The sequence below is a fragment of the Pleurodeles waltl genome, chromosome 9 (assembly GCF_031143425.1).
Source record: "Pleurodeles waltl isolate 20211129_DDA chromosome 9, aPleWal1.hap1.20221129, whole genome shotgun sequence".
NCBI classification, from domain to species: Eukaryota; Metazoa; Chordata; class Amphibia; order Caudata; family Salamandridae; genus Pleurodeles; species Pleurodeles waltl.
In genome coordinates, this window is record NC_090448.1 from 373,969,823 (window position 1) to 373,986,839 (window position 17,017).

Here is a 17,017-nt window from a genome sequence, read left to right on the forward strand (position 1 = left end):
TTCATGTGCTTCTTCACAATGGAAATGTGAAACTATGTAAAAGTCTATGATGCACATCCAAACCCTTGATTGCAATTGAGGGACTATTTGGAGAAAAACCAGCATTTTGAACTTCTCTTTACTCATTTGATCATAGTTTTAGGTCTTGTGAGAGTGGACTCCTCTTACGAGTCATTTTTGCACAAAGTATCAGTAAAAGACAGCTTTATTTCATTGATGTGGCACTCCTTACAGCGCATGTTTTATTGGAGTAAGAGCATCCCGAACAAGTCAGGTGGAAAGGTAATCACAGATTTGGGTGGAACGCTCAGATGAGCTTCCTGAATTCTTTTGAAATGTCAAGTAACAATTTGCCCTTCATTATACTCTGACATACTGTAAGTTACTACAGTATGTTTGCTTGACACAGCTAGAAGAGAAACAGTCACTGCTTGTATGTTTCCTAGAGGATGTCCAACTTATGCAAAGAGTTTTGAACACACTATTGGAAACTTGCGCTCAACGTCATGTACTGTGTTTTTTTGGTATTTCTTCTTTTTTAGAGTCCACTATCTTAATGGTATCTACTTCCATCTCCAATCAGGGAACTTCCTCGTGATAACAATCATCACCTGCCTGGAGCAGGTGTGCCGTGCCATCAGTTTTTGTTCCAATAAAAGCAGAGCTGGTGGAACATCTCTAGGAATCTCCACTGCAAAAGCCATGGGCAGAAGGTTGAGATAATCTGATCCAAAGCTATCAAGACTTCTTTCAAAACATCTTTTGTCTTTTCTCTGGAAGAAGGACCTTTAAACATAGTGTTACAAAGACATGTAACAGGACACTAGTAAAGCTGTGGAGTTTACAATACTATAGGGTGTGCCTAAAGATGCAAAACATGTTCCCTAAGCTACCAATCTGCCTGCTTTCCTTGATGGGAGAGTAGTGATGAATGAGGATGAAGGGCCTGCTTTACAGACAGTTGAAAGTTCGTTATCTTGAGCAGGATTTCATTTGGGTCAGACAGTGTCCTGATGAAGAGCACTATACTAGTTTTCTTGTGTAAATAAATACTGAGGTTCAAGATAAGAAAACCTTTGTTGATGGCTTCAGTAATCCTGGAACCAGCGTGACAACAGGACTACGCATTAACATTCATAATATTGGAGTCTCTGCAGACTAAAACTCAGAGTTACCTAGAGGCTTTGTTCATGATGCTACTATCTGCAGAAATGCTGTTGACAGGAAAGATGATCAAGGGGGTAGAATCTGGTCATGCTAAAAACTAACTGTCAATGTAATAGTGGAGTGGTTCTCACACGCTTTGTCATTTATATGTAGGAAGTCAGCATTCAAGTTTAAGCTCTCCACATGGGACAATGCTCAGTCCTCTTGTCCAATCTTCCCCTGGCATGATAAGCTCAAGTATGGGATGGCCTGCCTGAGATGCCCCTCAGGTAGGTTGCCATTGAAGACTAAAAAGGTGTGACACTTGACCTTGAGAGGGAGATAGATGAAACACTGCAACCTATTCCACAGGCCTGGTGTTTTCCTTGGTTCTGCTGCTAGATAATGAACCTCGCTGAAATGTGTCACCATACTGCGCGCAGTCTTACCAGTAAACTATGAAACTATGTCCCTATGTCCAAGCCCTTGTCTATATTAAATAGCAACGGTGCAGGTCTGGCTGTGTTCCTGTTTGCAGTGCCATCTCAGCAGCGGGAGCACATTTGTCAGTCATCTGGAACTCTCGCTTTTACCTCACCAGCTACAGTGCATTCATGAAGAGGGCCCACTTCTGCTCCAACTTCCCCATCCACTCTCCAGCATGGGGGTATTGCCATGCCATTCTTGCTAGGTTGTGAAAGAACCTACACATTTCATGCTAGCACAGGAGATCATGTTTATTCAAAGTGAGCACCTCTACCAACTGACATTCCTCTAGGGCTTTTATCCACAAATGACACAGGAAATGTGTTCTTTGTCAGAAGACAAACAATATGAAACAGTTCATTAAAGCAATTCGTCCCTCGGGAGGGGGTGCATGTGTCACAGGAAGCAGAATGGTGACAGTGACTGGAAACAGAGAAAAGTACAGAACACACTTAAAACACTTCTGGAATAAGTTAAGCAAAACTGCAAAGCTGTTAGTTGAGTTCTTGATCCAGGACATAGAATGAAAATGTCACTTACCCAGTGTACATCTGTTCGTGGCATTAGTCGCTGCAGATTCACATGTTTAGCACAGTCCGCTGCCTGGTGTTGGGCTCGGAGTATTAAAAGTTGTTTTTCTTCGAAGAAGTCTTTTTTGGTCACGGGACCGAAGGACTCCTCCCTCTTCGGCTCCATTGCGCATGGGCGTCGACTCCATCTTAGATTGTTTTCCCCGCAGAGGGTGAGGATGGAGTTGTTTGCTATAAATAGTGCCCATGCAATGGAGTGAATACGTATGTACATAAAAAGTTTATAATAATTATTTACAAATGTACAAATGTTTAAGATTTAAGATCTACTTCTAAACGGCTACAGGCTTCCCGGGGAGGCGGGAGGGCACATGTGAATCTGCAGCGACTAATGCCACGAACAGATGTACACTGGGTAAGTGACATTTTCAGTTCGATGGCATATGTCGCTGCAGATACACATGTTTAGCATAGACTATAAAGCAGTTACCTCCCCTAAAAGCGGTGGTTTAGCCTGTAGGAGTTGAAGTAGTGTGGAATAATGTTCTTAGTACAGCTTGGCCCACTGTAGCTTGTTGTGCATTTAGTACGTCTACACAGTAGTGTTTAGTAAATGTATGAGGCGTAGACCAGGTTGCAGCCTTACATATTTCGCTCATAGGAATGTTTCCTAGAAAGGCCATTGTAGCACCTTTCTTTCTGGTTAAGTGTGCCTTTGGTGTAATAGGCAATTCTCTCTTGGCTTTAAGATAGCATGTTTGAATACATCTGACTATCCATCTAGCAATGCCTTGTTTAGAGATTGGATTTCCTATGTGTGGTTTTTGAAAAGCTATGAACAGTTGTTTTGTTTTCCTGATTAGCTTTGTTCTCTCAATGTAGTACATTAGTGCTCTTTTGATGTCTAATGTATGTAGTGCCCTTTCAGCCACGGAATCTGGTTGTGGGAAGAACACTGGCAATTCTACTGTTTGATTTAAATGGAATGGTGAGATTACTTTTGGTAGAAATTTTGGATTTGTTCTTAGAACTATTTTATTTTTGTGTATTTGAATAAATGGTTCTTGTATGGTAAATGCCTGTATTTCACTTACTCTTCTGAGGGATGTGATTGCAATGAGAAATGCGACTTTCCACGTTAGATATTGCATTTCACAGGAATGCATGGGTTCGAAAGGTGGACCCATGAGTCTTGTTAAGACGATGTTAAGGTTCCATGAAGGAACTGGTGGTGTTCTTGGTGGTATAATTCTTTTTAGCCCTTCCATGAATGCTTTAATAACTGGTATTCTAAATAGAGACGATGAATGAGTAGTTTGTAGGTAAGCAGATATTGCTGCGAGGTGTATTTTTATAGATGAAAAAGCGAGATTCGCTTTTTGCAAATGTAGTAAGTATCCCACTATGTCCTTCGTAGAGGCATGCAATGGTTGGATTTGATTGGTATGGCAGTAGCAAACAAATCTTTTCCACTTAGATGCATAGCAGTGTCTAGTGGAAGCTTTTCTAGCTTGTTTTATGACCTCCATACATTCTTGTGTGAGGTCTAAGTGTCCGAATTCTAGGATTTCAGGAGCCAAATTGCTAGATTCAATGATGCTGGGTTTGGATGCCTGATCTGTTGTTTGTGTTGTGTTAACAGATCTGGTCTGTTGGGTAGTTTGACATGCGGTACTAGTGAAAGGTCTAGTAGAGTTGTATACCAAGGTTGTCTTGCCCATGTGGGTGCTATCAGTATGAGTTTGAGTTGGTTTTGACTCAATTTGTTTACTAGATATGGAAGGAGAGGGAGAGGGGGAAAAGCGTATGCAAATATCCCTGACCAACTCATCCATAGAGCATTGCCTTGTGATTCGCGGTGTGGGTACCTGGATGCGAAGTTTTGGCATTTTGCGTTTTCTTTTGTTGCGAACAAATCTATCTGGGGTGTTCCCCAAATTTGAAAGTATTTGTTCAGAACTTGGGGGTGAATTTCCCATTCGTGGACTTGTTGGTGGTCTCGCGAAAGGTTGTCTGCTAGTTGGTTTTGGATCCCTGGAATAAATTGTGCTATTAGGCGAATGTGGTTGTGAATCGCCCACTGCCATATTTTTTGTGTTAGGAGACACAATTGTGTTGAGTGTGTTCCTCCTTGTTTGTTTAAATAATACATTGTTGTCATGTTGTCTGTTTTGACAAGAATGTATTTGTGTGTTATTATGGGTTGAAAGGCTTTTAACGCTAGAAATACTGCTAACAGTTCTAGGTAATTTATATGAAATTTTGTTTGGTGTACATCGCATTGTCCTTGAATGCTGTGGTGATTGAGGTGTGCTCCCCACCCTGTCATGGAAGCATCTGTTGTTATAACGTATTGAGGCACGGGGTCCTGAAATGTCCGCCCTTTGTTTAAATTGTTGCTGTTCCACCATAGAAGCGGGAGGTATGTTTGGCGGTCTACCAACACCAGATCTTGAAGTTGACCCTGTGCCTGTGACCATTGTGATGCTAGGCACTGTTGTAAGGGTCGCATGTGTAGTCTTGCGTTTGGGACAATGGCTATGCATGATGACATCATGCCTAGAAGTTTTAGCACAAATTTTGCTTGTATCTTTTGGTTTGGAAACATAGCACTTATTACCTTGTGGAATGCTTGCACTCTTTGTGGACTTGGAGTGGCAATTCCTTTTGATGTGTTGATGGTTGCCCCTAGATATTGTTGTGTCTGACACGGTTCGAGGTGTGACTTTGTATAGTTGATGGAGAAACCCAGTTTGTGAAGGGTTTGTATGACATATGTGGTGTCGTTTGTGCACTTTTTTACTGTGTTGGTCTTGATTAGCCAATCGTCTAGGTAAGGAAACACATGTATCTGTTGTCTCCTGATATGTGCTGCTACTACTGCTAGACATTTTGTGAATACTCTTGGTGCAGTTGTTATTCCGAATGGCAACATCTTGAATTGGTAATGTATTCCTTTGAATACGAACCTTAGGTACTTTCTGTGAGAAGGGTGTATCGGTATATGAAAGTACGCATCTTTTAGGTCTAATGTGGTCATGTAATCTTGCTGTTTGAGCAGTGGAATGATGTCTTGTAGTGTGACCATGTGAAAGTGGTCCGATATGATGTAGGTATTTAGTGTCCTGAGATCTAATATTGGTCTTAATGTTTTGTCTTTTTTTGGAATTAGAAAGTACAGGGAGTAAACTCCTGTGTTTTTTTGTTGTACTGGTACTAACTCTATTGCATCCTTTTGCAGTAGTGCTTGTACTTCTAGTCCTAAAAGTTCTAAATGTTGTGGTGACATTTTGCATGTTTTTGGAGGGATGTTTGGTGGGAATTTGTGGAATTCTATGCAATAGCCATGTTGGATTATTGCTAATACCCAATTGTCTGTTGTAATCTGTTGCCAAGATTGGTAGAATTGGCTTAGTCTTCCCCCCACTGGTGTTGAGTGAAGGGGTTGTGTGACTTGAAAGTCACTGTTTAGGAGGAGGTGTTTTTGGAGTCTGGAATCTTCCCCTACTCCTTGGGAATTGACCCCCTCTATATCCCCTGAAACCTCCCCTTTGGAATGAACCCTGATATGGTGTGGTTCTTGTTTGTTGGCTGGTGGTGTCTGTGGGTTGGCCACGAAACCCCCCTCTAAATGGAGTTTTTCTAAAAGAGCCTCTGCTCTGCGGGGAGTAGAGTGCGCCCATGGCTTTGGCCGTGTCTGTGTCCTTTTTAAGTTTTTCAATGGCTGTGTCCACTTCAGGGCCAAAAAGTTGTTTCTCGTTGAAGGGCATATTAAGGACAGCCTGCTGGATTTCAGGTTTGAAGCCTGAAGTGCGGAGCCAAGCGTGTCTCCTTATGGTGACAGCAGTGTTGACTGTTCTCGCTGCAGTATCGGCTGCGTCCAGTGAAGAGCGGATTTGATTGTTTGAGATTGTTTGTCCCTCTTCAACTATTTGCTGCGCCCTTTTTTGGTATTCCTGGGGAAGATGGTCTACGAGAAGTTGCATCTCATCCCAGTGTGCGCGGTCATATCTGGCCAGCAGCGCTTGAGAATTTGCGATGCGCCACTGGTTGGCTGCCTGTGATGCCACTCTTTTTCCTGCCGCATCAAATTTTCTGCTTTGTTTGTCCGGAGGTGGGGCGTCGCCAGATGTATGGGAATTTGCTCTCTTGCGAGCTGCCCCTACTACTACGGAGTCAGGTGGTAACTGCGAAGTAATAAACACTGGGTCTGTGGGTGGTGGTTTGTATTTCTTATCAACCCTTGGGGTGATGGCTCTTGATTTTACGGGCTCTTCAAAAATTTGTTTTGCGTGCCTTAACATCCCTGGTAGCATTGGGAGACATTGATATTGGCTATGTGTAGCCGAGAGGGTGTTAAATAAAAAATCATCCTCTATAGGATCGGAATGCAGTTGGACATTGTGGAATTCTGCAGCCCTAGCCACCAGTTGCGAGTATGAGGTACTGTCCTCTGGCGGTGACGGCTTTGTGGGGTATGAATCGGGATCATTGTCCGGCACTGGGGTGTCATATAGGTCCCAAGCGTCTAGATCCTGATTATCTTGACTTATGGTAGTTTGCGCTGGTGAGTGCATTTGTGGCGGTGTTTGTGCCGGCGATGCCTGTTGTGGTGGAGAGGGCGGAGGCGTGACTTTTTTAACCACTTTGGCTTGTGGTTGTGCGTCATCCTTAAGAAGTCCGATCCTTCTTTTCCTTATTATTGGGGGAAGGGTTGATATCTTCCCTGTGTCTTGCTGGATGTACAGTCTCTTTTGTGTGTAGTCTGATTCTACACTTTGGAGCTCTTGTCCAAATCTGTGCATTTGGCCACTTATTCCTTGTTCCTCTGTGTAGGATGAAGGTGTGGAACTTTTCGGCGCCGAGAGAGAATCTTTTTTCGGCTTCGGCACCGACAGAATTTTTGTGGATTTCGGCAGTGTGTCTCGGTGCCGAGGTTTTTCGGTGCCGGCATCTTGTTTTTGCCTCTCGGAGCCGCTATCTCGGCTCCGAGGTTGCTCCATGGCGGTCCCTCGACCGGAGTCGGGTGTCTTCGCTATGGGCGTGCCCTTTTTCGGCGCCTTCGACGGGTCGCCGGTCTTATGGGTCGAGCCATGGCCTGTTGGCAGTGGCGTCCCCTGGGCTTTTGTCTTCTCGATGGTTTTAATTTTCGACGTCTTACTCACTGTTTGTTGCTGTTGTTCGACGTCGGAGTCTCCGGATTCTGATTCCGGAACCGAGAAAGTTTCCTCTTCGTCGTCGAAACGTTGTTTTGTTGGCGTGGACGCCATTTGTAGACGCCTGGCTCTTCGGTCCCGGAGTGTTTTTCTGGACCGGAAGGCTCGACAGGCCTCACAGGTATCCTCCTTGTGCTCGGGGGACAAGCACAAGTTACAGACCAAGTGCTGATCTGTATAAGGATACTTACTGTGACATTTTGGGCAGAAACGAAACGGGGTCCGTTCCATCGGCTTCGATGTCGCACGCGGTCGGGCCGACCAGGCCCCAATGGGGGAATCGAAGCTACCCCAAAGTCTTCCGATGATCGGTGTCGATGTACCTAACTATCCCGATACTGAACGGAACAATACCGACGCTTTCTTCCGAGATTCTGACTAACTTTCCGAACCGAAACACGGAGCGAAAAGGAATACGTCCGAACCCGACAGCGGAAAAAAACAATCTAAGATGGAGTCGACGCCCATGCGCAATGGAGCCGAAGAGGGAGGAGTCCTTCGGTCCCGTGACCAAAAAAGACTTCTTCGAAGAAAAACAACTTGTAATACTCCGAGCCCAACACCAGGCAGTGGACTGTGCTAAACATGTGAATCTGCAGCGACATATGCCATCGAACACATGAACTCTGAAACTAACACTGCATTCAAATTCTAAATTAAGCAGCATAAGTAGAGTAAAGTCTACCTAATCATATTTCCCGATTTATTTTGTTACACGGAAGACTTAGAAAGACTTTTGAACCAAGTTTAAGCTTTATGTTATACTCTGATTCGAGGTAGCTAGAGACCAGTACTGTTTTTTCAAACCGTTTCAGTTACTAAGCCACAATTGGAGACCACAACAATAAATTAAATTACAAGCTGTTTAGTGATTCCGATTCTTCTAACCGACTGAAATAAAATAAAATACATTTGAGTAGTCTAGTACTGCATGAGCTAAACCCAAGTCTAGTAATATAAAACGGTTCTTTCTTCCTAGAAATAGGAGCAGGAAGCCAAACAAAGACCTGGTGTCAAAGGCAATATCGGTGGTCAGTGGCCTCTACAGCTTTCACTAGAGGAGCTCTTATTCACTCCTGGTGTGCTTTGAGTTTCAGGTCTTGACTAATGTCGCTGATGAGCATAGGGAGGACCTTCAAATTGTAAAGCTACAGCCCTTTTTTGCAGGGCAGGTTCAAGCCAGATAGGTTTCAACATCTAGGAAGCAGGTAAGGAAAGACTTTGGGCCTGATTTAGATGTTGACGGTAACGGTCCCACCATCAACTCACTGTAAATCCACCTGCCACAATGACCGTCCACCCACCGCTGCGATGGTCCACTGACTGTATTTAGATATTGGCGTTCCCATGGATGAATGGCTGCATTAGAGCTGCTATCTCTGCCAAGGAACATCAGCCACGTCGACAGCAGGTAAGGGGATGCCAGTAGGACCGCAGCCAGCCTACCCACCGTGCAGCTTTAGATGTGCCTTACCGCAAAAGAACAAGTGGCAGTCTGACTGAAACTCCTTGCAGATTTTAGAGGGATTAAGGGGCAGGGGGGGTGAAAACTCACCTTTTCACCCAATCTTCCTTCTGGACAGAACACAACAACACCTGTTCTCTTAGCTGCCACTGACCCATGGAGAAAACATACGACCCTACCCCTTGATGGACTACAAGGTAGGAATGCCTCATTGCCAGGGTACATTGGGTGGGTACTGCGTGGGAGGTGGGGACCACTGGAGACATACATGGCAGAGTAATTTCTTTGTTCATTGTGACATGCATATGTCGGGGACATGAGTGGGTCATACACAGGTGGGGATTTTACAACACATTGCGCACACACAACAGTCACTATGGTACCAATATTCATTGTCTCATTTATGCTGGCACCGCAATGACACTACATTCACAATTGTCAACTGTGTCCATGTGTACACTTTGCTAGGGGACCTGTACCCGTCATGTTGTGCTGCTGGGTGTGTGCAAGTCAGTACGTGTATGTATGTACTGGGCTGGATGAAGTGCATGTGTGTGTTTGTTGTGGTTGCGGTGGGGGCGCTGTCAATGGTGTGTGGAGGTGGAGGCTGTGTCAATAGTGTGTGTATGTTGTGTCACAGATGTGTTAATGTGTGTTTTCAGCAAGTACGGGTTACGTTGTATCGAACTGGCAATGAGTAATTGTGTTTGTGTGTTGGAGTTGTATTGTGTAGTGCAGGGGTGCACCCATGGCCAAAGGACAGTGTGTGTGAGTGTGAGACTTACCTCCCTTTCATGGCCGCTGCTATTTTATGTAGTCCATTAAGTCCCGCTGCTGTCGGCCGCAGTCAGCGAACCACCGCCAGTACACTGCCTGCAGAACTGTAACATTTAAATACGACGGACGCAAGAGCAGTGCCTTGGCAGCTTTCTTAGGCTTGCCCCCAATGTGGCTTGGCGATAACACCGCCAAGATCTAAATCAGGCCTTAAGTTTGCATGAATAATTAATCTACTTTTTTTTTCTCAGAACTCTCACATATTAAACGCCGCCCCTTGTACGATCAAGAGTCATTTTTTAAAGGAAACAGCTTATCATTTGGGTACAGCTGGGTTTATTCTAGTTTCCATGATTCAATATCACTTTGGTTACTCACCACCTCCACAAGCACCATCTAGCTTGATGTCGTTCTTTAAGAGAGTTGAAAGATCTTCCATTTTGGAATCATGACCTGAAAGCATCTCTAGGGATAAATCTAAAGGCTTAGGTCCCTGTAGCTCGTGGGTGTGTTCAAAAGGCAACTGCAAGGGCGCTCTTGGCTGCGAAGAGTCACTGGTCTGCCAAGGAGGTCTCATTGATGCTGCCATACGCAGCCCACTTCTTGCTGTCTTGGGATTCTGCTCTGATGCCATCCCACTGCAGGAATAAACAGAGGCAATAACTTTTCAGCAATCAAATCAACTCATTGCAACATAGTTTAATGGTGGCTGATGCACCACTCACTGCATTTATTTTCAACGAAGTTTGAGATTTAAAAAAAAAATAATAATAATAATAATAAACCACCAGCATTATATTCATGTTACAGGTACTAAGCTTGAGTTATTTGTATCAAACAATTTTAGGCAAACAAAGCTAGGAATTTAACTTTCAGCATAAATATGTATTGTGATTAAATGATTGAAAATAGTCTGCCGTTACCCACATGATAAAAGCAGCAAGAATGCATAGGTATGCATGTCTGGGTACTGTCTCCTAAATGTAGAATATAGAGGTCATACCGCAGCAAAGCCCTATACCAACCAAGACTTCCCCTTCTACAAGGCTTGCCCATCTCCCAGAGCTAGTTCTCTACCACTTGAAAATGAACTTTATCTCATCCATAGAAACCAACACAGGGTTTGGACCACACCACAATTTGATGCTACTCACCAAATCCAAGGCTCAGGCTAAGGTTTAATGGCCGGCTAACAGAGCAGAGAGTACCACACACTTGACCCTAACCAGCCCAGGGCCCACATCTTTCTCACCAGGCACTTTCCAAGTCCACAGTCTTTACACGTTTACAAAACATTTAGGCAAAATGCTTGGCATCGCAGGTAACCTCATTTCTCTATGGAATGTCTGTTGCTCTTCTTGGAAAGTTCTTGCTCTAACACATAGTTTTCTATCTTCAACAGTTCATCAAATTAAAATGGTGTGGGCAAGGATCACACCCTTTGTCCTCATGTGTCATTTATACCATCTGGAACAATGAAAGGTCTAGAGTCTCCAAAGTTTCTATGTGAGATTATTTCAGTCTTCAAAAACCTACAGTATTTCCGAACACTGCTCTCAGTATATAACCCTAGACTGTATGTTCTGCTTTACAATAAATATGACATTTCATAAAATGCCTACTATCACTGTTTGACATTTAAAAGCACTGCTAAATAGCAAGTGCTTCTATTCAAAGGAGGAAGAGAGACAGACAACAGTGACAAAGTAAAAAGCAAGGATGGAAAAAGCCTGAAAGAATGAGAAAGTAGCATGGGGTGTCTATTGCTGACTGACAGACACCATATTGAATCAAAATTAAGCAGCATTGCAATTCAGCTCTCCTGACATGCAATAGCTCCGGCTATAGGTTCCTGAGCAAATCTTTGGCACCAGCAGTTAATATTTTACAAATTAAGCATCGAATCCAAAGAATGATACATATTTGGAATCAGTCACCACACTAATGTGTGAAGTACGTTTTTTAAATATTTGGGCCAGTATGTACTTAAGCTTTCATTATTTGCTCACAAAAGATATCCATAACAACTTTGCATCTCTTCTCCCCCCACACATTGCTGGGGATTCTTAAAAGCTTTATGGATTCCCTCTGAAGAGGGCTATGAAAAAATTAACAGCAAAACATTGTCTGTTTTTTAAAAAAATGTGGGAAAGTCCTGTGCAAGAAAAGGTTTTTTTATTTTCTTAAAGGGGCATCAGAGTGAAAACTGTCCTAAAACAGTCATCTTGCCAGCTTTTAGTAGCAAAGGAGTAGTTATTAAAAAAAAAAAAAAAAATTCTTCCTAGTTTTTGCAGTTTTCCAAGTATTAGCCGTGAGACCAGTCAGCTCTTGGCGTGGTTTCTCCTATCTTTATGGCTTCTGACCTCCTGTTTTGATCCTGTGCTGAACTTCATTTTTGCTGGCTTTAGAACTCTGGGCACTTTACCACTGTTGACCAGTGCTAAAATGCAATTGCTCCATGTCTAAATTGTATTGGTCATAGGTTTATCCCAGATTGACATACTTGATTTACTAGCAAGACCCTAGTGCAGTGCACAGTGTGTGCCCAGGGCCTGTAAATCAAATGCTACTAGTGAGCCTGCAGCACTGATTATGCCACCTACTTGAGTAGCCCTGTAAACATGTTTCAGACTGCAGTGTCTGTGTGAGAAGTTTTAATTGCCAGTTCGACCAGGCAATTGTACCCACTTGCCAGGCCCAAAACATCCCCTTTACTACATGTCAATCATCCCTAAGGTAGGCCCAAGGCAGCCCCCATGGGCATGGTGAAGTGTATTTAAAAGGTAGGACATGTACTGGTGTTTTACATGACCCAATAGTGAAATACTGCCAAATTTGGTTTTCACTAAGGCAAGGCCTATCTCTCCCATAGGTTAACATGGGGGTTGCCTTGAAAGATCTTAAGTGTAAATTCTAATTGGGAGCAGGTAGAGATTTGGAGTTTGGGGTCTCTGAACTCACAAGTTCAAATACAATTTAAAAACCAACTTCACCAAAAGATGTAAGTTTGAAAATGCCACTTTTAGAAAGTGGGCATTTTCTTGTATAACCATTCTGTGCCTCTGCCTGGCTGTGGAATACACGTCTGGGTCAGCATGACAGTTGGGCAGTTTGTGAACTCACGCTAGACAGTCACACAAATGGAGCTGAGGAGTGCTGTGCATATCCTGATGGGCCTTCCGGGGCTAGAGTGGTGGGAGGAGCTGACAGTTGCACCTGAATAGGGCTGTGCGAATCCTTAGACAAATCAGTCTCTAACCCCCTGGAGTATGTCTGGGGCCAGGGTAGGAAAGGCAGGGTTTTGTGCACTACGAAGACTTTTCTTTGAAGTTTGCCTACTTCAAAGGCAGAAAGGAGTGTAAGTACTGGGCATACTCACATGACACTTTCTGCTTATACCATGCACTCCGACGCCAGCCTAACCAGTGGGTGTAGAATAGCGACGATATTTTATATACTGCATGTCGACACATGAGATTATATTTTTTTCACCTATGCACCCAATTTGGTTGTCTTGGTAATACAGCGGTTTGTGTTTGACCTCTCACATATACAGGGAGATAACTACTTATCCCCTATGTACCTTGTCATTGATAGCAATTTTGTCATTAGACATACACTTGCTCATGTTTGAGTTTCTGTGTATTTCAGGGTCACAGAAGTCCTTTGGCTCGCAAATTTCCCCAAGGGGCCCATTCCCTGTTACAGGAGGGTGAGATACCTAGCTTATTTTGTTCAGCCTGTCATGGTAATTTACACATGGAAGTGGCGGGTTCATGACTAGTCAGGTTAACATCGTGACTCCTAGCATGCATGCTTTTATTCACTGAGTGTTTTTGCACCACCTTAATGTTTATGTTATGTCATAAGTAATTGTATAATCCTTCTCTCCTTTTTTGTTTCCACAGGTCCAAATCTATTTAGGTTTTTTTCTGGGTAGCTATTTATGTAAGTTATATTCCTTTCACATACCTCACACGTTTGAGTCCTTTAGTGAAACTTAGGAGTTTTCTGTTTATTGGTCCTTAAGAAACGCCAACTGATCCATGTCGACAATTTATAGGCGAGAATCATGTCAACCTTTTTCTAGAGTTAAAGGATTAATCTTCCTTCGTCTCGATCTCTTTTTTGGTAGAGTGCAGGAACATTATTTCCTCTTTCACTCCCTTTGTTTTTAATCTTGGCTTAGACCCCTCGTATAAAATAAACGTACAGTTGGTAGGGTTCAGAGCCAATTTAAATCCACCACCTCCATCTTCTATTTTTTCCTCGTAGGTCTGACTCTACCCCTACGCTCCACCACTGCACACACTGAAATAGATCACTGACAAAGAGCCCCCTCGAGGAGCCCGTCAGGGCCTGCTCCTCATCAGGCTGGTGCTGCAGTGTGTATGATAAAACTGTTGGGTGTGTGAGGGCCCTATCTTCTACTCTTAGCAGTGTCCTGTTGACCTATGGTCTTTCCCTGTGGAACAGTGCACCTTATTTAATTGTTGATATAAGTATTGGGCCACCGAGACCACAACTTCAGAAAACTTCTTGACTGAGGACATTCTGCCAGGAAGAAGTGCTGGATGCTGTAGGACAAACTGCTACTCTGCCTGTTGCTTTGTTGTGCTAGCCTTCTGCTTCTGTCCTGGGAGTGAAAGGACTGGACTTCGCTTTCTACATCTTGCTTTCCAAGGTTCTCCAAGGGCTTGAACTGAGCTTGCCTCCTGTTAAGAAGTCTGAGGGACACCAAAGACTTCATCTGCCAGTGCCTAGACTCTTGCAATTGGAAAACGGTGTCCTGAGGAAGAAAATCCACGCATCCACGTCTGAAAATCGATGCATCCCCAGGCTTACAGCAAAAGAATCCACGCAGCGTCTGCCTTGCCGTGGAAGAATCGATGCAGCGCCTGTAGGTCTGATGCAGCACCCGTTCCACCACAGCTCTATCATCACTGTGCATCTGCATGTTTCCATGTATCGTCCCTGGGCGTCATTGTTGCATTGACCCTGCACTGCAGCAAGGAAATGAGGTTGCATGACTGGAAACAGACTCATCATCTCTCCTGTGGGGAGAGAAACAAGGCATCATCTCCCCTGTCAGTAAGTAACCAACGCATTGCTTTGTTTTCTAGCACCTCACCTCCTCTGCGGCTAGCAACGTCTGTTTTTGAAGCATCCCAGGTACTGTATGTTAAAAAGATACAACCAATGATTTCTCTGGATTAAGACTCTTTGCAATTTTCTAAAAGTGATTGCTTGAGTATGTTGGATTTATGTAGTTTTGGTCACGTTTTATTCAGATAAATATTGGTTATGTTTCTAAACTGGTGTGGAGTCCTGGGGAGAGGGTGGGTGTGTGTGTATGCATGTGTGCGTACACAAGACTTTATACAGTGCCTCTGAGACAAGCCTGACTGCTCATCTCAAGCTACCAAGGGTGTGAAACAGGGGTTATCTTAGCTGTGTCGCTCCCTTGTTCTGACTATAACAAGGGTCCCTACTTAGGGTGAAAACCACTGCCAACTACTAACCCCATTTCTAACAGTAGACTACATTTTCAATTGTTGCAGCTTGTAGGGGAATGAAGTGCGAGAGCTAGGGGAGAAAAGATAAAGTTGTACATTTATGACTAGTAGACAATTCTGACCAGCAAGGGGTTACTGGAGTAGATCCTCATGGTTTCACAAAGATAATTTTTTTAACTAAAAAAACAATGAAAGTAAATAGAAAAAAACAGAAATAGGTAAAATTGTTTTGATCTGTAATGATTACCCAGACAGACGTTCAGTATATTACTTTTCGACAGTCACACTCTTCCAGTTGCAGGGATACACGTTTGTTGGCTGTCCAAAATCACATCCAGAGTCATCAACTGAGCTGCAGCTTAGAAATACATTTTGCTTGTGTACTGACCATGTATGTATACATATAGTAAAGTATAATGAATGCAAAATCCGAGGTTTTTCCAAATGTGGCCAAGAATCTGAGTTTAGGAATAGTGTTCTCCCCCTTAGACTCTAAATGTAATGCTCCCCGTAATATCATGTGAATCAGAGGGCATTTTGGAAACAATGATCTACTGTTCTTTGTTTCTGCACACACGTCTTTTAAAAAACAAAAAAAAAAAAAAAAAAAGTGGGCAAACAGCATTTACAATAAGAAAGGCCTATAAATGCAACATTGAAATTTTTCATTGAAATGTCAATTTATCAGGAGATGTGGGTAGCTGTGGTATTTTGGGCATGAGTTCAGCCAGCACCCAGGGAAACCTACCAAACTGGACAGTTCTGAAACCTAGACATTTGAATTGGATGTTTTAACATATATTTAGCACTTGAAGGGCGTTCTTGATTACAACACATGCAGGGTTCCACCCAACCCACCCATAATTGCCCTGGGTCACCAAGTTTTAGAAATGTCCAGGGATGGATGGTTTCTCTCGGTGCCAACTGACCCAGAGCCTGAATACGGCAGCCATTTCCAATGTAAGTGAAAGGAAACTGAACTTTCTTTGGGTGTAGTTTTGACATATGGGCAGAAAGAAAAGATGAACTCCCCAAATCTGCCTTCCTCTGGGGGCAATGTGCCTGGGCGGGATAATCAAGACAATATGGTACAGCGCCCCTTCCTTTTCTAATTTTTCCCCCATGGTAGTCTGTTAGCTGATAAACTGGGCTCCAGCGGTAGGAGGTGAAGCCCGACGGCAGGATGCTATGGCTCAGATGATATTGGTTTAAGAGATATATATATATATATATATATATAATTTTTTTCCTATCACTGGATATGGACTTGCCCCTCTTCGAAGAGGGAGGATGGTTAAGGTGTTCCTGGGACCCCCTGTGATTTACTGCCAAGCCACACCCTCTGGGCTGGGGGTGGCACACTGACTGACAACCAACTCTATGTAGCGCACAGTCAGTGCACCTCCCAACAGGTTTATTACCTTTGTGCCCATGTCTGTAATAATGCACAAGCGCCTAGACAAAGTGTTCCCACATCACCATGCAAAGGCTCCTTGTACTCATACCAGTGAAAGATGTGAACTGACCTGATCCTGATAGTACAGAGGGGCACGCGAGCATCCGATGCCTCTTCTGAAATACCAAGATGCCCTAGAGAGCAAGGAGCTGGTGGCTGCAGGTGGTGGGCACTAGCACTCAATGATGTGGACTGGGACTGTTTTTTTCACTACCAGACCTTGACATAGAGCAAAAGAGAGAAAGGCACCAAAAGGAGAGAGACAAACAGGGGTGTGGAATTGCTATAGCTCGATGCCCAGGACATATTATTTGGGGTCAAGGACAACAAGTTTTCATATTTATTTATTTTGTCCTTGGGACAAGTAGGCCCGACCCCCTGCAGCACCAACCCTTTGGCTGCAAGTACCACACTATGAATCAGGG

General features: G+C 43.7%; 1 protein-coding gene across 1 annotated transcript in view; it reads right to left on the reverse strand.

Annotated features, from left to right (window-relative positions):
• The window catches only part of LOC138258627 (adenosine deaminase domain-containing protein 2-like), a 239,768-nt gene that overhangs the window by 161,503 nt on the left and 61,248 nt on the right, over positions 1–17,017 (reverse strand). The window contains exon 2 of the mRNA XM_069205965.1: positions 9,999–10,258. Within this exon, the coding sequence (XP_069062066.1) occupies positions 9,999–10,254 (256 nt within the window). The 5' untranslated portion in view covers positions 10,255–10,258. The remainder of the gene's footprint in view (positions 1–9,998; positions 10,259–17,017) is intronic.